General features: G+C 36.7%; 1 protein-coding gene across 1 annotated transcript in view; it reads left to right on the top strand.

Moving 5' to 3' along the window:
- STPG2 (sperm tail PG-rich repeat containing 2) overlaps nucleotides 1-19,603 on the top strand; it is a gene marked incomplete at its 3' end in the record, with an annotated part of 515,422 nt that overhangs the window by 243,705 nt on the left and 252,114 nt on the right. The window contains 1 exon segment of the mRNA XM_081215966.1: nucleotides 16,935-17,050. Coding sequence (XP_081072092.1) covers nucleotides 16,935-17,050 — 116 coding nt within the window.

Genomic DNA, 19,603 nt, shown 5'->3' with positions numbered 1-19,603 from the left:
TGCTCTTATTTCATGAAGATATGGCAACAAGGTTGGAAAATACTTACATTATATGACCACAAGAACAGAATGAACAGAGAACACTGTTAAGGTGAAGAAAAAAACCTTATTTAGATTTATATCTATGTATAGATTTAAATTTACTGAAAATGAGCAAGAAGCTTTCTGAGATATTCAGTGGTTAACCTAACAGTTTTTGTTTGATCTCTAATGAATATAAACAAAACATTTGTGTATGAAAGCATGAAAACCCCATTCTTTCATTCATTTAATCTAGAAAATATATTTTTTAAGATGCAGAATGTGTTCAATTAAGTTGCAAATAAAAATGTTACTCATTTTTAATTGACCTGTCATTAAATAAATGATGTAGGCTCTTTCAGAAAATTCTGAACTCAGTCTAGCTTTATTGTAGTATTGAATAAATTGTAGCAGACATATTCAAAGAAAAATTCAAATCCAAATGCACCTAGGGGCTTAACAATTTTTAGCAAGTTAAAAAAAATGGCAATAGTCACAATTAAAATGGTAAAAACTAGCCACTTAAAAGTTTTGCTTTAAATCATAGTTCATTTACTATAGCTTTCTTAGATAATTCAGTTTGGTTAGTACTAATCAAATGTTTTAATTATTTTAAAAATAAGGTTGGTATTTATATTTAAAGAACACTTTATAACTTGATCTATGACATGACATGTTTTACAAAGACACATAGCATTATCCTGATCTTTACATACAGTATTCACAGAGATAAGTTCCAGTTTTAAGAGGGAATACCTTACGATTTCAGCCCTGAGTGTTAACATAATGATGATGATCTAAGAGGACTTAGTAAGAGGACTTAGAATATATGCTGAGACTTTTCAATTTTTTGCTTAGATAATGTTCTTGACATTCTGAATCCAAACCTTTAAAAGTGAACAGTAGAGGGCTTCCCTGGTGGCGCAGTGGTTGATAGTCCGCCTGCCGATGCAGGGGACATGGGTTCGTGCCCCGGTCCGGGAAGATCCCACATGCCGCGGAGCGGCTGGGCCCGTGAGCCATGGCCGCTGAGCCTGTGCGTCCGGAGCCTGTGCTCCGCAATGGGAGAGGCCACAGCAGTGAGAGGCCCGCAAACCACACAAAAAAAAAAAAAGAACAGTAGAATATAAAGCCCAAATTCAGTTATAAAAGGAAAATTGCTACTAATATGTCAGGCCAGTCGTGAGGTATTTTATTTACCTTAAAGATAATATCATATTTTATTGATTACTTGATAAGTTTGTTCATTCATCACTAAAAATCATGTGTTACATATATATATATATATACACTACCTACTCAAAATGGTGTTATGTGGAAGTGATCATCCTTCCTTCCAGTTGGTTCCTATAATTCATACAGAAAGTATGTTATACCTACATTTGCAAGACTGGTGAAAGTCATTCAAATTTGTACAATGTACTTATCAGAGAGCAAAATTGTCAGCAGTTCAAAGACTTCATCTGATAGGGTTTTGGATACACATTTTGATAAGTATGTACTTGGTGGTACACAGATAAACAGAACACTGCCGTTTGAAGATATATTTTGTTCAAGTCAAATCTATGTGATTTTGTGTTTATATGTCATAAGAGTGCAGTCCTACTGCTTAATGAATGCTAGGAACACACATTTTAACAGGTGGATAATTTAGGTAGACTCCAGTAAATGCAGTTCTCAGTCTACTTAGGTTGAAGTGCATTGTAATAGTCCATTCCGTAGGGACTGTGTTGGCAATAATTCCTAGATACTCTATAGTAACTTTAAGGTATCATCTTTAAGTATTTAAGATTTTATTTCTTAAAATATGTAATACCTATTTTGTTCTTAGTAAGAGAAGTCAACGATATGGTAAAACATACATGGGAATTTTGGTTAAAAGTTTACGCATTATCGGGACTCTATCGTTTTTTCTCATCACCTATAAGCTGAATTTAATAGACTTTGCAGTTCTGTGGTCATAATCTGAAGTGCCATTTAATCAAATTGAGTGTTAGAAGCAGGAGAGGAGCATTAAACCTAAATGTGGTTTTGACATTGATAATAATACTTCCTTGTGTACTAATCTTTTGTCTTTCCTATTATTTCATTTGTAAAGCTGAAGAATAAAATCCGTGAGACAATGTGTTCCATAAAAATCTAAACTCTCTAAATGACATTTTAAAGCCAGGCAGTCTATTTTAATGAACAATTTTCTAGATTCTTTTTTAATTTCTAAAGATATGCTCACATATGGGATATTTATTTTCCAGTAGCTTTCTGTCACCTTCAGATGAAAAAAGGACTCAGTATTCATAAACAAAATTGACTACATGATTTATAAATTTTGGTTCATTACGAAGACAGCCATTTTTTTAATATGAGGTTTTGCAGCTTTATTCATAGAAGTAGTTATTTCTGAGTTGGCTCTAATGCACCAAAATGATTTTTATTTTAAATTACTCATTTTTCCTCTTCTACCCCATTTTTGCCCTGTAGCATTGGTTGACATTTCAGAGAGAATGAGTTGGCATAGGGCTGGAAAATATGTAATTATAAGAATCATCTGCTCTTGAATTTCCCATTATATAGTAGTCATGATTCAGACAGACTTTTCATAGGTGTTTGATTTGGAATGAGAAGTTTTCTTCTTCCATGACCTGTGATTAAAATGTGGCATTTTGGTAAACAAATAGAATATAGTTTCTGCATAATCCAGTTGTGAATCAGAGCTGGTGAAGCAATGTAAATCTTTGACCTGTATCATATAAGCAGTAGCATATGTAATTGTAAATATATTTTAAGATTAAGTACAGTAAACTTATTTTTTTAATGCTCTGTAGCTTAAAGCAGACTAAGTGCTAAAATGCAGCAAGATGTGTATTAAGAAAAGTTTCACTTCACTTAATACTCCTCAAAGGAATTCCAATAAAAGGAAATCTACTACAACTACTTTTCAATATTTTCTTTTCTTTTAATGAGTTATAAACATGAATGCAAATATTTATCAGATGCTTTAGCATTTTGGTAAAAGTAAGGGATAGACTATACTTTATAACTGAAAATGAAACAGTTACAGTAGTGTTTGGATAATAACCTTACCTATTGCATTAACCTTTATAAATCTTTTTGGCTAAAGTTGCAATTTTCAATTAATTGACTGTGGAATTACATACCCATTTCCTGATGGTATTTTGTGAGGTTTTTTCTGGAAGCTACAGCAACTGGTACATTCTCCCATGCATGGTACACTTTGTGTATATAAGACTCTCTGTTAAGATACTATGTTTATATATGTACATTATTTCTCTGTACTATAAATATAAATTATTATTATTTCAAAGTCATGCATGCTGTTTTTATAGTAAGATGGCATTTGCTACAACACTTCACTTGTCACTTGGTAAAGCAAAACACATTCGCTCTGTCTTAGTCAATGTGGGCTACTATAACAAAAGTACAATAAACTGTGTGGTTAAACAATAGAAATTTATCTCTCATGGTTTTGGAATCTGAGAATTTCAAGATCAAGGTGCCCAAGGTGCTGGCCAATTCTATTCCTAGTGAAGGCCCTGTTCCTGGTTTGCAGATAGACATCTTGCTGTGTTTTCACACAGGAGGGAGAGAGGGAGAGAGAGAGAATACACTCCTCCTAAGGACACTAAACCCATCGTGAGGGCTCCACCCTTATGACCCAACTGCCTCTCAAAGGCCCCATCTCCACATACCATCACACTGGGGATTAGGGTTTCAGCATATGAATTGTGGAGGGACACAAACATTCAGTCCATAGCAGCGTTCCAAAAAGGTTTTATAAATTTGGACATCTATCCTATTAATTGACTTGATATTAGAATGATTGACCTAGAGCCAAAAGTTACGTTTTATTTTAAATTTTGAAATGTCCTATGTAGATAAAGCTAAAGCATTAACAGTGTTTCATATGAACCCATCCATTCTAAAATATTTTAGAATTGATAGAATTCAAAATATCTTGTTGATATTTTAAAATATCAACAAGAATCTATTCTTCAAAGTAAGTGGTTTTGAATTGCCTGTCTACTAGTGAGACAAAGGCTTTTAATTTTGTATCCTATTAATATCTTTTTAAAACACCTTTATTGCAGTATAATTGCTTTTCAGTGGTGTGTTAGTTTCTGCTTTATAACAAAGTGAATCAGCTATACATATACATATATCCCTATATCTCCTCCCTCTTGTGTCTCTCTCCCTCCCACACTCCCTATCCCACCCCTTCAGGTGGTCACAAAGCACAGAGTTGATCTCCCTGTGCTATGCAGCTGATTCCCACTAGCTATTGATTTTACACTTGGTAGTGTATATATGTCCATGCCACTTCCTCACTTTGTCCCATCTTACCCTTCCCCCTCCCCATGTCCTCAATTCCATTCTCTAGTAGGTCTGTGTCTTTATTCCCTTCCTACCCCTAGGTTCCTCATGACCATTTTTTTCTTAGCTTCCATATATATGTGTTAGCACATGGAATTTGTTTTTCTCTTTCTGACTTACTGCACTCTGTAGGACAGACTCTAGGTCCATCCACCTCACTAGAAATAATGCAATTTCGTTTCTTTATATGGCTGAGTAATATTCCATTGCATATATGTGCCACAACTTCTTTATCCATTCATCTGTCGATGGACACTTAGGTTGCTTCCATGTCCTGGCTATTGTAAATAGAGGTGCAATGAACATTGTGGTCCATGACTCTTTTTGAATTATGGTTTTCTCAGGGTATATACCCAGTTGTGGGATTGCTGCGTCATATGATAGTTCTATTTTTAGCTTTATAAGGAACCTCCATATTGTTCTCCATAGTGGCTGTATCAATTTACATTCCCATCAACAGTGCAAGAGTGTTCCCTTTTCTCCAAACCCTCCCCAGCATGTATTGTTAGTAGATTTTTTAAATGATGGCCATTCTGACTGGTGTGAGGTGATACCTCATTGTAGTTTTGATTTGCATTTCTCTAATGATTAGTTATGTTGAGCATCCTTTCATGTGTTTGTTGACCATCTGTATATCTTTTTTGGAGAAATGTCTATTTAGATCTTCTGCCCTTTTTTGGACTGGGTTTTTTGTTTTTCTGATATTGTGCTACATGAGCTGCTTGTAAATTTTGGACATTAATCCTTTGTGAGTTGCTTCATTTGCAAGTATTTTCTCCCATTCTGAGGGTTGTCTTTTCATCTTGTTTATGGTTTCCTTTGCTATGCAAAGGCTTTGAAGTTTCATAAGGTCCCATTTGTTTATTTTTGTTTTTATTTCCATTTCTCTAGGAGGTGAGTCAAAAAGGATCTTGCTGTGATTTATGTCATGGAGTGTTCTGCCTATGTTTTTCCTCTATGAGTTTTATAGTGTCTGGCTTTACATTGAGGTCTTTACTCTATTTTGAGTTTATTTTTGTGTATGGTGTTAGGGAGTGTTCTAATGTCATTCTTTTACATGTAGCTGTCCAGTTTTCTCAGCACCACTTATTGAAGTGGCTGTCTTTTCTCCATTGTATATTCTTGGCTCCTTTATCAAAGATAAGGTGATCATATGTGCGTGAGTTTATCTCTGGGGTTTCTATCCTGTTCCATTGATCTCTATTGCTGTTTTTGTGGCAGTACCATACTGTCTTGATTACTGTAGCTTTGTAGTATAGTCTGAAGTTAGGGAGCCTGCTTTCTCCATTGTATTCCTGTTTTTCTGTCTCAAGATTGCTTTGGCTATTCAGGGTCTTTTGTGTTTCCATACAAATCGTGAAATTTTTTGTTCTAGTTCTGTGAAAAATGCCATTGGTAATTTGACAGGGATTACATTGAATCTGTAGATTGCTTTGGGTAGTAGAGTCATTTTCACAATGTTGATTCTTCCAATCCAGGAACATGGTATATCTCTCCATCTGTTTGTATCATCTTTAATTTCTTTCATCAGTGTCTTATAGTTTTCTGCATACAGGTCTTTTTCTCTTTAGGTAGGTTTATTCCTAGGTGTTTTATTCTCTTTGTTGCAATGGTAAATGGGAGTGTTTCCTTAATTTCTCTTTCAGATTTTTCATCATTAGTGTATAGGAATGCAAGAGATTTCTGTGCCTTAATTTTGTGTCCTGCTACTTTAACAAATTCATTGATTAGATCTAGTTGTTTTCTACTGGCATGTAAGGATTCTCTATGTATAGTATCATATCATCTGCAAACAGTGACAGCTTTACTTCTCTTCCAATTTGGATTCTTTTTATTCTTTTTCTTCTCTGATTGCTGTCTAAAACTTTGAAAACAATGTTGAATAATAGTGGAGAGATTGGGCAACCTTGTCTTGTTCCTGATCTTAGTGGAAATGCTTTCAGTTTTTCACCATTGAGAAGGATGTTGGCTTGGGTTTGTCATATACGGCCTTTATTATATTGAGGTAAGTTCCCTCTATGCCTACTTTCTGGAGGGTTTTTATCATAAACCGGTGTTGAATTTTGTCAAAAGTTTTTTCTGCATCTATTGAGATGATCATATGGTTTTTCTCCTTCATTTTGTTAATATGGTGTATTACATTGATTGATTTGTGTATACTGAAGAATCCTTTTAATTCCTGGGATAAACACCACTTGATCATTGTGTATGATCCTTTTAATGTGCTGTTGGATTCTTTTTGCTAGTATTTTGTTTAGGATTTTTGCATCCATTTTCTCAGTGATATTGGCCTGTAGTTTTCTTTTTTGTGTGACATCTTTGTCTGCTTTTGGTATCAGAGTGATGGTGGCCTCGTAGAATGAGTTTGGGAGTGTTCCTCCCTCTGCTATATTTTGGAAGAGTTTGAGAAGGATAGGTGTTAGCTCTTCTCTAAATGTTTGACAGAATTCGCCTGTGAAGCCATCTGGTGCTAGGCAAGATTTTTAATCACAGTTTCATTTTCAGTGCTTGTGATTGGTCTGTTTATATTTTCTATTTTTTCCTGGTTCAGTCTTGGAAGGTTGTGCTTTTTAAGAATTTATCCATTTCTTCCAGTTTGTCGATTTTATTGGCATACAGTTGCTTGTAGTAATCTCTCATGATCCTTTGTATTTCTGCATTGTCAGTTTTTACTTCTCCTTTTTCATTTGTAATTCTATTGATTTGAGTCTTCTCCCTTTTTTTCTTGATGAGGCTGGCTAATGGTTTATCAATTTTGTTTATCTTTTCAAGGAACCAGCTTTTAGTTTTGTTTATCTTTTCTATCTTTTCCTTCATTTCTTTTTCATTTATTAATGTCTGGTCTTTATGATTTCTTTCCTTCTGCTAACTTGGGGTTTTTTTTGTTCTTCTTTCCCTAATTGCTTTAGATGTAAGGTTAGGTTGTTTATTTGAGATGTCTCTTGTTTCTTGAGGTAAGATTGTATTGCTATAAACTTCCCTCTTAGAACTGCTTTTGCTGCATCACATACATTTTGGGTCATTGCGTTTTCATTGTCATTTGTTTCTAGGTATTTTTTGATTTCCTCTTTGATTTCTTCAGTGATCTCTGGGTTATTAAGTAGATATTGTTTAGCCACCATGTCTTTCTATTTTTTACATGTTTTTTTCCTGTAATTTATATGTAGTCTCATAGCATTGTGATCAGAAATGATACTTGATATTATTTCTATTTTGTTAAATTAACCAAGTCTTGATTTGTGACCCAAGATATGATCTATCCTGGAGAATCTTCCATGAGCACTTGAGAAGAAAGTGTATTCACTTGTTTTTGGATGGAATGTCCTATAAATATCAATTAAGTCCATCTTGTTTAATGCGTCATTTAAAGCTTGTGTTTCCTTATTTATTTTCATTTTGGATGATCTGTCCATTGGTGAAATTCGGGTGTTAAAGTCCCCTACTATGATTGTGTTGCTGTCAGTTTCCCTTTTTATGGCTGTTAGCATTTGCCTTATGTATTGAGGTGTTCCTATGTTTGGTGCATTAATATTTACAATTGTCATATCTTTTTCTTGGATTTATCTCTTGATCATTTTGCGGTGTCCTTCTTTCTCTCTTGTAATAGTCTTTGTTTTAAGGTCTATTTTGTCTGGTATGAGAATTGCTACTCCAGCTTTCTTTTGATTTCCATTTGTGTGGTATATCTTTTTCCATCCCCTCACTTTCAGTCTGTATGTGTCTCTAGGTCTGAAATGGGTCTTTTGTAGAGAGAATATATGTGGGTCTTGTTTTTGTATCCATTTTGTATCCATTCAGCCAGTCTATGTCTTTTGCTTGGATCATTTAATCCATTTACATTTAAGGTAATTATCGATATGTAGGTTCCTATTACCATTTTCTTAATTGTTTTGGGTTTTTTTTATTTTAGGTCTTTTCCTTCTCTTGTGTTTCCTGCTTACAGAAGTTCCTTTAGCGTTTGTTGTCAAGCTTGTTTGGTGGTGCTGAAATGTCTTAACTTTTGATTGTCTGTAAAGGTTTTAATTTCTCCATAGAATTTGAATGAGATCCTTACTGGGTAGAGTAATCTTGGTTGTAAGTTTTTCCCTTTTATCACTTTAAATGTGTCTGCCACTCCCTTCTGGCTTGCTGAGTTTCTGCTGAAAGATCAGCTGTTAACCTTATGGGGATTCCCTTGTGCATTATTTGTTGTTTTTCCCTTGCTTGCTGCTTATAATATTTTTTCTTTGTATTTAATTTTTGATAGTTTGATTAATATGTGTCTTGGCATGTTTCTCCTTGGATTTATCCTGTATGGGACTCTCTGCACTTCCTGGACTTGATTGACTATTTCCTTTCCCACTTTAAGGAAGCTTTCAATATAATCTCTTCATATATTTTCTCAGTCCCTTTCTTTTTCTTGTCTTCTCTGGGACCCCTATAATTCGAATGTTGGTACGTCTAATGTTATCCCTGAGGTCTCTGAGACTGTCCTCAATTCTTTTATTCTTTTTTCTTTTTTCTGCTGTGCAGTATTTATTTCCACTATTTTATTTTCCTGGTTAGTTAACCGTTTTTCTACCTCAGTTATTCTGCTATTGATTCCTTCTAGAGAGTTTTTAATTTCATTTATTGTGTTTTTCATCATTGTTTGTTTGCTCTTTAGTTTTTGTAGGTCCTTTTTAAACGTTTCTTGTATTTTCTCCATTCTATTTCCAAGATTTTATATCATCTTTACTATCATTGCTCTGAATCCTTTTCCAGGTAGACTGCCTATTTTCTCTTCATTTGTTTGGTCTGGTAGGTTTTTACCTTGCTCCTTTGTCTGCTGTGTGTTTGTCTGTCTTCTCATTTTGCTTAATTTACTGTGTTTGGGGTCTCCTTTTCACAGACTGCATGTTTGTATTTCCCGTTGTTTTCGGTGTCTGGCCCCAGTGGCTAAGGTTGATTCAGTGGGTTGTTTAGTCTTCCTGATGGAGGGTACTGGTGCCTGTGTTCTGGTGGATCACACTGGATCCTGTCTTTCTGGTGGGCAGGACCACATCTGGTGGTGTGTTTTGCGGTGTCTGTGATCTGATTATGATTTTAGTCAGCCTTTGTGCTAGTGGGTGGGTTGTGTTCCTGTCTTGCTAGTTGTTTGGCAGAGGCTCTCCAGCACTGTAGCTTGCTGGTCGTTGAGTGGAGCTGTGTGTTGGTGTTGAGATGGAGATCTCTGGGAGATTTTTGCCATTTGGTAATACGTGCGGCTGGGAGGTCTCTGGTGGACCAATGTCCTGAAATCGGCTCTCCCACCTTAAAGGAACAAGCCTGACACCTGGCTGGAGTACCAAGACCCTGTTATCCACACGGCTAAGAATAAAAGGGAGAAAAAAAGAAAGAGAGAAAGTAAAAAAATAAAATAAAATAATGTTATGAAAATAAAAATTTAAAAATAATTATTTAACATGGAAAAAAATTAAAAAGTAATAAAAGCAAGGAAAGTAAGAAATGAAGAAGAGAGCAACGGTACGAAAAAACAAATCCACCAATGATAATAAGTGCTAAAAACTATATTTAAAAAAAGAACAAAAAACAAACAAACAAACAAAAAAACGGACAGACAGAACCATAGGACAAATGGTAAAAGCAAAGCTATACAGACAAAATCACAAACAGAAAGATACACATGCACACTCATCAAAAGGGAAAGGGGGAAAAAAAAAATATATATATATATATATATATAAAATTGCTCCCAAAGTCCACCTTCTCAATTTGGGATGATTTGTTGTCTATTCAAGTATTCCAGAGATGCATGGTACATCAAGTTGATTGTGGAGATTTAATCTGCTGCTCCTGAGGCTTCTGGGAGAAATTTCCCTTTCTTTTCTTTATTTGCACAGTTCCTGGTGTTCAGCTTTGGATTGGCCCCGCCTCTGCATGTAGGTCACCTGAGAGCGTCTGTTCCTGCCCAAACAGGACAGGGTTAAAGTAGCAGCTGATCAGGGGGCTCTGGCTCACTCAGGCTGGGGGGAGGGAGGGGTACGGAATGCAGGGCGAGCCTGCAGCAGCAGAGGCTAGTGCACCAGCCTGAGGTGCACTGTGTTCTCCTGGGGAAGTGTCCCTGGGTCATGGGTTCCTGGCAGTGGCAGGCTACACAGGCTCCCGGCAGGGGATGTGTGGATAGTGACCTGTGCTTGGACACAGGCTTCTTGGTGGTGGCAGCAGCAGCCTTAATGTTTCACGCCTGTGTCTGGGGTCCGTGCTGATAGCTGCGGCTCGTGCCCATCTCTGGAGCTCGTTTAGGTGGTGCTCTGAATCCCCTCTCTTCATGCACCCCGAAACAATGGTCTCTTGATTCTTAGGCAAGTCCAAACTTTTCCCCAGACTCTCTCCCGGCTAGCTGTGGCGCACTAGCCCCCTTCAGGCTGTATTCACGCAGCCAACCCCAGTCCTCTCCCTGGGATCCGACCTCTGAAGCCCGAGCCTCAGCTCCCAGCCCCCGTCTGCCCTGGTGGGTGAGCAGACAAGCCTCTCGGGCTGGTGATTGCCGGTCTGCACCGACCCTCTGTGCGGGAATCTCTCCACTTTGCCCTCCACACCCCTGTTGCTGTGCTCTCCTCCATGGCTCTGAAGCTTCCCCCCCCACCCCCCATCCTCATCAGTGAAGGGGCTCCTAGTGTGTGGAAACCTTTCCATCTTCAAAGCTCCCTCCCAGAGGTGCAGGCCCTATCCGTATTCTTTTGTCTCTGTTTTCTTACTTTTCCCCTACCCAGTTATGTGGGGAGTTCCTCACCTTTTGGGAGGTCTGAGGTCTTCTGACAGCATTCAGTAGGTTTTCTGTAGGAGTTGCTCCACATATAGATGTATTTCTGATGTATTTGTGGGGAGGAAAGTGGTCTCTGCGTCTTACTCTTCCACCATCTTGAAGGTCTCCTCCCTATTAATATCTTTATATCTACTCTGCTATTTCACTGTTTATATTCATTGTCAATATTCTATGCTCCTAGTTTTTATTTCCTCTCCCACAGTGTCTTTTAAATGCCCTCTAATTTAGTTTCATTCATCACCACTCTTCTAAAGTTACATCCAATATACTCTACAGTGACCTCCCTATAAGTCTCCACTTGAAATATTTGATATAGTAGACCTCTAACACTGTTCATATGTGAGGCATGGCATGTGATAGACACTCAAAATAAGTATTGGTTAACATGCAAATGGGGAAAGAAATAACCTCTCCCTATTTACTGTCTATATGTTGTAGTAACTAGATTTATTAACTAGACTGTTTCGTTCTTTGACTCTTCTCCTCCCTCTCTATGTGCAGTCCCCCAAGGTCCAGTCCTTAGTTATTTAGTTTTTCTCTCTCTGTGATCTTTCCTTTAGAGAAACCTCAACTATTGCCTCTGAATGAATAACTCCATTCTTTTTCTCCAGGCAAGCTTCCTCATGAGCTTCAGTTATATATCTACGATTGTCCTCTAGACACTTCTATTTGGATATTCTGCATCTTTTCAAACATAATTGGTTCAAAATCAAGCACAAGCTATTCCTCTCCTCCTTTTTTTCTATGTTTCTTTATTTCCATCATAGTATTACCTTTTTCGTAGCCACTTTTCATTTTTATCTTCTTCTAATCACTGTACATACTAAATATTTATTACATTTCTTAGAAAATATTCTGAGTTGTTCTTCCTTTCCATTATCAATGTTAGTGAACTCCTTGTTAGGGACCCTGAAACAGCCCATCTTCCAGTCATTTCATCTTGTGAACTACTGCCAGAGTTTATTTCTTAAACTATCTCTTTCTTCATAAATTTCCTTTAGTCAGAAACCTTCAAGAGCTAGACTATGGAAGTGGTTTTCAAAAGCCTTTAAAAAAAATTACTAAACAACTTCAGTTAAATAAAATCTTGTATGGGACCCAAACAAATAAAACAGTAAATCTGTAGTTGTTTTGGCTGAAAATATTTAAGGCCTCTTGTATTTAGGCTTTACCTACACATTGTCCCCTGGGCAGTTCTTTAGAATTTCTGGTTCATTTTAGAATACAATTTGAAACCTATGGCCTCTAGTACAAAATCTTCATTTAGGATTTAAGCCCTGTTCCATTTAACCAATCTGTTTGCTACATAAAACTTTTTCCATGTAAATTTGTGCCTTGACATCTGTCATGTTTAGTGCCCAGAATGCTGTTAGACCACCTTTCTGCTTCTTTAAATCTTATTCATATCCCCAATGCAGTTCAGTCATCACCTCGTCACTGAACATGTGAATGAATATGTAGGAATAAAAGAGTTGGGTATCTTTTTTCACTGTGTAGATATATTTTGAGGGGGTACTGTTTTCTTTTTTTGGAAATTACTTCTGATTTGAATTTAATTATTACATACACAGAGGTCCGTGCAGGTGTATCTTGGGGATATTTCAGGTTTGATTCCAGACCACCACAATAAAGAACATATCCCAATAACGGGAGTCACAGAAATTTTTTGGTTTCCCAGTGCATATAAAAGTTATGTTTACACTGTACTGTAGTCTATTAAATGTACAATAACGTTATGTCTAAAAAATGCACATACCTTAATTTAAAAATACTTTATTGCTAAAAGATGCTAAACATCTTTTGAGCCTTCAGCAAGTCATACTCTTTTCATTGGTAGTTGGTATAGTGTCTTCCCTTGATGTTGCCTACTGACTGATCAGGGTGGTGGTTGCTGAAGAGCTAGGTGGCCGTGGCAATTTCTTCAAATAAGGCAACAATGAAATTTGTTGCATCAATTGACTCTTCCTATAGCATGCGTGCTGTTTGGTAGCATTTTACCCACCATAGAACTTTCAAAATTGGAGTCATTCCTCTCAAACCCTGCTGCTGCTTTGTCAACTAACTTTATGTAATATTCTAAATCCTTTCTTATCAAAATTTCAACAGTCTTCATAACATCTTCACCAGGAGTAGATTCCATCTCAAGAAACCACTTTCTTTGCTCAACCATTAGAAGCAACTCCTCATCCATTAAAGGTTTACCATGAGACTGCAATAATTCAGTCATCTTCAGACTCCATTTCTAATTTTAGTCCTCTTACTATTTCCACATCTGTGGTTTCTTCCTTCACTGAGTCTTGAATCCCTCAGTCATTCAACTTCTTCCAAACTCCTGTTAAGGTTGATATTTTCACCTCTTCCCATGAATTACAAATATTCTTTTTTTTTTTTTTTTTACAAATATTCTTAATGGCATCTAGAATGATGAACACTTTCCAGAAGGCTTTTAATTGAGCTTGCCCACATCTGTCAGATGAATCACTCTCTGTGGCAGCTAGATCCTTTTGAAGTATATATTTATATTTTGACTGCACCATGTGTCTTGCAGGATCTTAGTTCCCTAACCAGGAGACCAGGGGTCAGACTTGGGCCCCTCTGCAGTGGAAGCATAGAGTCCTAACCACTGGACTGCCAGAAAACTCCCAAAATATATTTATTAAATAAGACTTGAAAGACTTGAAAGTCAAACTGACTCCTTGATCTGTGGGCTGCAGAATGGATGTTGTGTTAGCAGCCATAAAAACATCATTAATCTCATTGCACATCTCCATCAGAGCTCTTGGGTGACTAGGTACATTGTCAATGTGCAGTAATATTTTGAAAGGAATCTTTTTTTCTGAACAGTGGGTCTCAGCAGTGGGCTTAAAATATTCAGCAAACCATGTTGTTAACAGATGGGCCATCATCCAGGCTTTGTTATTCCATTTATAGAGCACAGGCAGAATAGATATAGCATAATTCTTAAAGGCCCTAGGATTTTTGGAATGGTAAATGAGTATTGGGTTCAACTTAAAGTCACCAGGTAATTAGCCCCTACAAAGAGAGTCAGCCTGTCCTTGAAGCTTTGAAGCCAGGCATTGACTTCTCCTCACTAGCTATTGAGTTGGCCAAAAAGTGCCTTCAGTTTTTAAGTAAAAATAAAGGACACATTTTTCATTTTCACCAAGAACTTTATTGACCAACATATCTGCCCTTTTGTTCCACTACCTTCTGCCATTTTTCAGGCAACTTCATAATTCCATCTTTCCAAAACTTTTTATCTTTTTGAGCAAAGAACTGTTCCAGGTGCCTTTTACAGTCCTCCAGGGAATTGAAATTTTTTCCATTAAGAGAAGTTTGTAAAGACCGAAATAAGTGGAAATCCAAAGGTGAAATGTCTGGTGAATATGGTGGATGAATCAGAACTTCCCAGCCAAGATGTAACAGTTTTTGCCTGGTCATCAAAGAAACATGTGGTCTTGTGTGATCCTGATGGAAGATTATGCATTTTCTGTTGACTAATTCTGGACACTTTTTGTCAAGTGCTGCTTTCCGTTGGTCTAACTGGGAGCCATACTTGTTGGAATTAATCATTGGATTTTCTGGAAGGCACTCCTAATAGAGGACTCCCTTCCAATCCCACCATATACACAATATCACCTTCTTTGGATGAAGACCAGCCTTTGGTGTGGTTGGTGGTGTTCATTTCACTTGCCCCACAATCTCTTCCATTCCACATTAATGTACAGCATCCACTTTTCATCACCTGTCACAATTTGTTTTAAGAATGGAACATTTTCATTACGTTTAAGTAGAGAATCGCATGTGGAAATATGGTCAAGAAGGGTTTTTTCACTTAACTTATGTGGAAACCAAACATCATAAGTGATTAATATAACCAAGCTGGTGCAAATGGTTTTCAACACTTGATTTGGATATTTTGAGTATGTCGGCTCTCTTCCACATGGTATAACATTGATTGTTCTCAATTAATGTCTCAATTTCATTGCTATCAGCTTCAACTGGTCTACCCGACTGGAGCATCATCCAGCGAGAAATCTCCAGCCTGAAGCTTCACAAACCACTTTTGACAAGTTCAGTCAGTCACAGCACCTTTTTCATACACTGCACAAATCATTTTTTTTGCGTTTCAGTTGCATTTTTACCTTTCTTGAAATAATAAAGCATAATATGCCAAAAATGTTGCTTTTTCCCTTCCATCTTCAATATTAAAATGGCTACAGAAAAATTCACCAATTTGGATGTCTTTTTTTTTTTTTTTTTTTTTTTTTTTGCGGTACGCGGGCCTCTCACTGTTGTGGCCTCTCCCTTTGCGGAGCACAGGCTCCGGACGCACAGGCTCAGCGGCCATGGCTCACAGGTCCAGCCGCTCCGCGGCATATGGGATCTTCCCCGACCGGGGCACGAACCCATGTCCCCTGCATCGGCAGGCGGACTCTCAACCACTGCGCCACCAGGGAAGCCCCTGGATGTCTTTTTTAAATGCACGCTGATATGACAGCTGTCACATACAATCTAACAAGATTGTTTTGAATGAAGTTAAAGACAACTAAGTGCTACTAGAGCCATCTTATGGAAAAAAACCAAACGAAACTTTTGGCCATCCCAACATGAAAGTCCTCGATGGTATCTTCTTCCAAAAGAGGGCTATTTTGTCTACAGTGAAAATCTGTTGTTTAGTGTAGCCACCTTCATTAATTATCACAGCTAGATCTTCTGGATAACTTGCTGCAGCTTCTATGTCAGCACTTGTTCCTTCACCTTGCACTTTTATGTTATGGAGATGGCGTCTTTACTTAAACCAGCATCTGCTAGCTTCAAACTTTTCATCTATAGCTTCCTCACCTCTCTCAGCCTTCACAAAATTGAAGAGAGTTAGGGCCTTGCTCTGTATTAGCCTTTGGCTTAAGGGAATGTTGTGCCTGGTTTGATCTCTACCCAGACCACTAAAACTTTCTCCATATCAGAATTAAAGCTGTTTTGCTTTCTTATTATTCATGTGTTCACTGGAAGAGCACTTTTAATTTCCTTCAAGAACTTTTCCTTTGCATTTACAACTTGGCTGACTAATATTTAGTGCAAGAGGCCTAGCTTTTGACCTATCTCAGGTTTTGACATGCCTTCCTCACTAAGTTTAATCATTTCTAGCATTTGATTTCTAGTGCCCCATGGTAGGGGTACTACTTGGCCTAATTTCAATATTGTTGTGTCTCAGGGAATAGAGAGACCCAAGGACAGAGAGAGGGATGGGGAAACAATCAGAACACACACAACACTTATGAATTAAGTTTGCTATCTTACATGGGCACGGTTTGTGCTACCCCAAAACAATTACAATAGTAATATCAAAGATCACTGATTATATATTACCATAACAGATATAATTTTAATAATGAAAAAGTTTGAAATATTGTGAGAATTACGTGAACAAATGCTATTAGAAAATTGGTGCTGATAGGCTTGCTAGAAGCAGGGTTGCTACAAACCTTGAATTTGTAAAAAGCACAGTATCTGAAAAGTGCAATAAAGTGAAGTGCAATAAAATGAGGTATGCTTGTGTTTTATGCTTATCATATTTCAAATCCCTGAACTGAATGACTTTAAGCATTCAAAAGGATGGGTTCAAGAGTGATGCTAAATATAAATGTTAAGATAACAAATCTAAGAATAATATACATGTGACCAAAATCAATAATTTAAAACATGCTTTATTATTTTTACATTTGTTTTCTCTTAGGGCCTGCAACATACAATCCTGTTTTAAAGAAATCTTCCTCCATACCCTTATTTGTTAAAGCATCAAAGCGTTTTAAAGATTCCAAAGAGATTACTCCTGGTCCAGCGACATATGAGGTTTGTCAATGATATTTCTCTTTTAATAATAATACAAGAATGGAAAAATTTCCAGAAAGTACTGGAAATGTCTTCATTAAAGTCCTTTCCATATGTTCTATTCTTATTACTAACCAAAATCTTTTGGCTAAGAAAGGCTTTTTTAAAGATAAATTCTGACATTTCTGAAAGAATTATTTAAGAATTTAAGAATAATTTAACAATTTATCTATAAATAGCCTCTACAGCACAAATATATATAATTTTTATATTCCTGCAACTCTAAATATTTACTTGTTTACATACAAAAATTGAAATAGAAATTTCCAAGTGTTTATTGAAATCAAGAATTTATTATAGAGCTCAGAAGAAGAAAGCCCTGTGGATCCAATAAAACCAGGTATTGATCTTTTATTTTCTTTTAATAAATGAGGTGGTTTAGATTCATAATAAATAAATGTCTCATTATGCTGTGGGTCTTCTGATTGTAAGGAGGAGTTTTAAATAAACTGCAGGTTTTTAGAATTTGTGTTCACTCTAGGCTTTTATTCCCCATTTGATGTGAAAAGGTTTTCCCATTGGCTGATAGCAATTAAGAGTGCAAACCATAATGAACGTTCTTATTTGGGTTAGTTAATGACAAATTTATTTTTATTGAATGTATGTTTTTCTACTTATTCAAAATGTCATAATCCAAAGAATTTTTCGGCATTCTGTCAGAAGCACATTTATAATATAATATCAGAAAAGAAAAAAAAAATCAAATGAATAATGAAAGACTTGTTATTTTACTTGTTGGCTGTTGATTCCCCCAAAATATCACTGTTACTTTCTACTGATAAGCAAATCTAATTTTATAAGACTTACTTCACAAAGGAAAAATCTGCTAGACAGAGTCTTAATAGTAGTTCAGAAGGTGAAAGTCAAGGGAGGATACATTATATATATATACAGTGTTTTAGGGCCTTGGCTCTGTAATGTAAGGCAAGTCTTGCAAATTGGGAACTGATAGAGATTTGGCAAAGTTTATGACATATTTACTCTTGATTGTTGGGTACAGTGAGGAAAGGTCTTTAAGCAAGTATTGATCAGTAAACTATTAGTCTTAATAAGTTAGATATTATAGATGTTCATTTGATCATATTAAAATCATAGAAAATCTTTAACTGATTGCTTCCGCACTCCTTTTTTTTTTTAAATTTATTTATTGATTTATTTTTGGCTGTGTTGGGTCTTCGTTTCTGTGCGAGGGCTTTCTCTAGTTACGGCGAGCGGGGGCCACTCTTCATCGCAGTGCACGGGCCTCTCACTATCGCGGCCTCTCTTGTTGTGGAGCACAAGCTCCAGACACACAGGCTCAGTAGTTGTGGCTCATGGGCCTAGTTGCTCCGCGGCATGTGGGATCTTCCCAGACCAGGGCTCGAACCCGTGTCCCCTGCATTGGCAGGCAGATTCTCAACCAGTGCGCCACTAGGGAAGCCCCCGCACTCCTTTTTAAAACTGGTTTTAATGGTGTCCACAAATGATAAATGCCAGTAAATCTGATGTTATACTTTTTTATTTTGTGCTACATTTGTCATAGAAGATGTACCCACTAATATTCCTAGTATTTAAAGATGCTATTGCTTTTTCTTTCAGTAAGATTTTATGATTTATATTTATACTTCCTCAGTCATTTATTGTGGAATATTATTTTCTGTGTCAGAAAAAAACATTTGTGGATTTAATAATGAGGTTTAATTAAGGTAATGCCTAAAATGTCAAACTATTATATCCATATATTATATACTAGATATAATACTGCAGTAGAAGGTTAATTTTCTGTTGAGGACTGTCTGTAATTTTTTGTCTTTCCAAACCACTTGTTTCTGTTAATTTTTTTGAACAAATAATTTTGTTTCATAATTTTTCTTCTTGAAAGGAAAAGTTACTTCTTTTTTTTAACATCTTTATTGGAGGATAATAGCTTTACAATGGTGTGTTTGTTTCTGCTTTACAACAAAGTGATTTAGCTATACATATACATATATCCCCATATCTCCTCCCTCTTCCGTCACCCTACCACCCTTCCTATCCCACCCCTCTAGGTGGTCACAGAGCACCGAGCTGATCTCCCTGTGCTATGCAGCTGCTTCCCACTAGCTATCTATTTTACATTTGGTAGTGTATATGTGTCCATGCCACTCTCTCACTTCATCCCAGCTTACCCTTGCCCCTCCCTGTGTCCTCAAGTCCATTCTCTACATCTGTGTCTTTATTCCTGTCCTGCCCTTGGTTCTTAAGAACCGTTTTTTGGTTTTTGTTTTTAGATTCCATATATATGTGTTAGCGTACGGTATTTGTTTTTCTCTTTCTGACTTACTTCAGTCTGTATGACAGTCTCCAGATCCTTCCACCTCACTACAAATAATTCAATTCCATTTCTTTTTATGGCTGAGTAATACTCAATTGTGTATATGTGCCACATCTTCTTTATCCATTCATCTATCAATGGACACTTAGGTTGCTTCCATGTCCTGGCTATTGTAAATACAGCTACCATGAAGAGTGTGGTACATGACTGTTTTAAATTAC

The sequence above is a fragment of the Mesoplodon bidens genome (genome assembly GCF_964165515.1).
Source record: "Mesoplodon bidens genome assembly, chromosome: 1".
NCBI classification, from domain to species: Eukaryota; Metazoa; Chordata; class Mammalia; order Artiodactyla; family Ziphiidae; genus Mesoplodon; species Mesoplodon bidens.
Note: the sequence above shows the minus strand (reverse complement) of the source record. Positions and strands in the feature narration are given on the sequence as shown.